Raw genomic sequence first — 2,985 nt, 5'->3', positions numbered from 1 at the left:
TAAGCGCACACTGCAGCCCATGCGTGTTTATGCGTGGTTGCTTGTATGTGTATGTGTGTGTGTATGTGTGTGTGTGTATGCGTTTGTGTCTGTATGCGTGTGTGTGTGTATGTGTGTCTGTATGCGTGTGTGTGTATGTATACCTGTGTGTGCGTACGTGCGTGTGTGTGTGTGTGTTTCTTGTGTAAGCTGAAAGTCGCGAAAAAGTATTGAAATATCTATTGCTCCAAGGGTTCAGGGGATCTCGTAGTCGAGCAGTCTCGACTAGAGCTTTCTTACTTGTTAATTAAGGCAACGCTATCCAGACCAGCTTACAAGCCACGTCAGTTGGATAAACAAAAAAGCAGTTGTACTTGGACCACGGCCACGGCAACGGCAACAGGCCAACAGGCCTGGCCAGCAGCGAGCACATCCTCTTTGGCGGTCGGGTGCTCATGTGAAGACGGTACTGATGCTGGTGCTGGTAGAGGTGGCGGCGGCGGCAGCGCTTATGCAAATGGGTTTTAAGTCAAAAGCGAAGGTCAGCGTTGGCTCTCTGCGCTCTGCGCTCTGCGCCGCAGCTGTTAAATGCAAGCACTGCGCCAAAAACTCATTAACGGCCCGGTGCGGGTCCTCTTAAGCCACGCCCACTGGCGCCGTTGACTTGTGCCTCATGCTGTTGCATTTAACACGCCACATTGCAGCATGGCCATTGTCCGGCTCCGTCTTCCTGTTCCATTTCCTACTTAAGCCAAGCCCATGAAATGACACGAAAGAGAAGGCAACAACAACAAAAAATGAAGCAAAATACGAAACAGCGGGCAATGGGCGAATGGTGTATGGTAAATCCGCTTAAGCAGCCGGACTGCTACAGCTCGAGACTTTTCAATAATTTACGCAAAAAGAAAGCGAAACGAAAGACCAAACGAAAACAAAATGAAGAAAACAGACAGCGAATCAAAGGCCGTTCAAGTGCTCATCATGAGCCAGGTGCTTGGCATAAAAACCGAATGGCTTCAGATAGAGGCAGATAAAAAGCAGGACAGCATTGTGATGCCTAGGTTTGAGCAACTAAACGAATACCCTTTAAACTCTGTGATAGATATATCATTAAATAAGTACTTGACTACAGAGTTAGAGCTTTAGTAGGCTAATAAGGAAAAATAGGTATAAATCGATATTTATCGATAAATCATAAGACAAATTGCACAAATAAATGCATGAAATAAAATATTTTTATTAAGTATCTACTTACATAGAAATATTAAAAAAAAAGAATATCTAAAAATCGATATTTATCGATAACTCACAAGCTAAGCTGCATACTTAGCAATAGTCTAATAGAATTTTAGATCTATGTTCTCCGCATATATAAACTTCCTATTTGCTCTACCATAGCATACCCATGCCTATTCGTTTAATGACTATAGGATATAACAGGCAGTCAGTTCAAGTATTTGGATAGTCACTTTTAAGGCGTCAATGGGCGGACTCTATATGTTTGCATGTAAATCTGCGAGCGAAGCGTCGCTTGCCGAAAAGAAACAAAATAATCAAAATAATCATTTGGCTCGTAATGCTTAATGACTTTTATATCTTAATCCAACTTCAGTTGAGCCAGCGAAGCACGTGTTGAAAGCTGATGCTGTTGTTGTTGTTGTTGTTATTGTTGTTGCATTGATGAACTGGCAACTAAGTTCGGGCATCCAGGGACCACTTGCCAGCCCCGAGCCGCGCCATTAACAGAAAGCCAGCCACTTTGCCGAGCAGCGAACATATTAAGGACACACTAATGGTCAGATCATTCCAGCCGAATATGAACGACCAGTTGAACTGACAGCAGGCCTGCCATATCACAAGCAAAGCAGTCAGGCACGCCACAAGCCGGCAGTTAAAGCCAATCAGCATACAAATGCAGCAAATTACCGAGAACCAACCACTGATGACCTAGAAGCAAGAGCAAACAATTACTTAAATACCTCAATAATCAACGAATGTCTTATGTAAACTACATTCTTTGCACGGCACAAAGACAAATAATTGAAGCTCATGCAGACGCGTGCGAGAAAGAGGAAAATATCCCATTTGCGCTTATTCAACTTGGCCTCTTGATTCCGCCTCGACGCCCATAACAAGAGCAGCGAGCCAACGTCCACAGAATAGCTGAGTGCATCTTCGAGAGCAAAGTTCGCAGTGAAGATGCAACGCAACGTGCGATGCAGCATCAGAAATGGGACGGCCGTCCTCTGCTTGCTGCGACTCAGGATCAATCCAGCGCCGACCAGGATCAAGCATACATCAAACACCACGTAGAGTGCACCTATGAGAGCACCGCTGTTAATTATGCGGGCCATCGACCCGGCCTCTAGACGAAGTTGCAACGATGACTGGATCGCTTCTTGCACATAGTTGAGGACTATTAGTAAGGGCAGCAGCTGTAGTGTCCACTTCACTTGGACATGTTTCGCTATGCTCCTAGCCAATGCACATATCTTGGATGCCATCAAAATACTCTTTGAGAAAAAATACAAATAAAACTTTTTTTTTTTAATTTTTTTGACAATTTAATGTCAGGTAAAGTGTTTGAAAAAGTTAAAAAAGAAAAGAAAATAATTATAGTTTCATTTTTATTTTATAATGCATTTTACAATACTGACAAACAATATGCTGTTTAAATGCTCTAGATGATTTTGAGGCGTGGCCCTTAAGATATATAGTATATTCTCGATTGGAGTAGTCAAAACCTCTTAGCCTTTCATCTTTATATACGCTTACATACAAACAATTTGTATCCACAGCAAAGCATTTTAAATAATCATTATACAACACTGAACAAATTAATTTTAATGTTGAAATATTGTAAATATGTAAATATATAGATTCAACTTACTGGAATTTAAACAAAATAAATATTTTTTTAACTCTAAATTATAAACAAGCTTTATTTCTTGAATCCATCTACTGCACTCTAAGATCAATTCTGAATAATTTAATTAATGAGAATCA

General features: G+C 41.3%; 1 protein-coding gene across 1 annotated transcript; it reads right to left on the bottom strand.

The window, feature by feature from the left end:
- Positions 1 to 1,273: 1,273 nt before the first annotated feature.
- Positions 1,274 to 2,576, bottom strand: LOC6575983. The gene is made up of 2 exons (XM_002001951.4): positions 1,992 to 2,576; positions 1,274 to 1,926 (listed from the first exon to the last, which is right to left on the bottom strand). Exons 1-2 carry the CDS (start codon positions 2,481 to 2,483, stop codon positions 1,672 to 1,674), a joined length of 747 nt encoding a protein of 248 aa, XP_002001987.2. The 5' UTR covers positions 2,484 to 2,576; the 3' UTR covers positions 1,274 to 1,671.
- Between the last annotated feature and the right edge of the window lie 409 nt (positions 2,577 to 2,985).

Source organism: Drosophila mojavensis, unplaced genomic scaffold, assembly GCF_018153725.1.
Source record: "Drosophila mojavensis isolate 15081-1352.22 unplaced genomic scaffold, ASM1815372v1 contig_36, whole genome shotgun sequence".
Lineage (NCBI taxonomy): Eukaryota > Metazoa > Arthropoda > Insecta > Diptera > Drosophilidae > Drosophila > Drosophila mojavensis.
Note: the sequence above shows the minus strand (reverse complement) of the source record. Positions and strands in the feature narration are given on the sequence as shown.

Excerpts from the sequence above, each read along its gene's own strand:
- LOC6575983 (XM_002001951.4), bottom strand. The coding sequence starts at position 2,483 with ATGGCATCCAAGATATGTGCATTGGCTAGGAGCATAGCGAAACATGTC. Across the intron at positions 1,927-1,991 it reads CTTTGTGCCGTGCAAAGAAT|GTCATCAGTGGTTGGTTCTC; the intron begins GTAGTTTACATA and ends TCTTGCTTCTAG.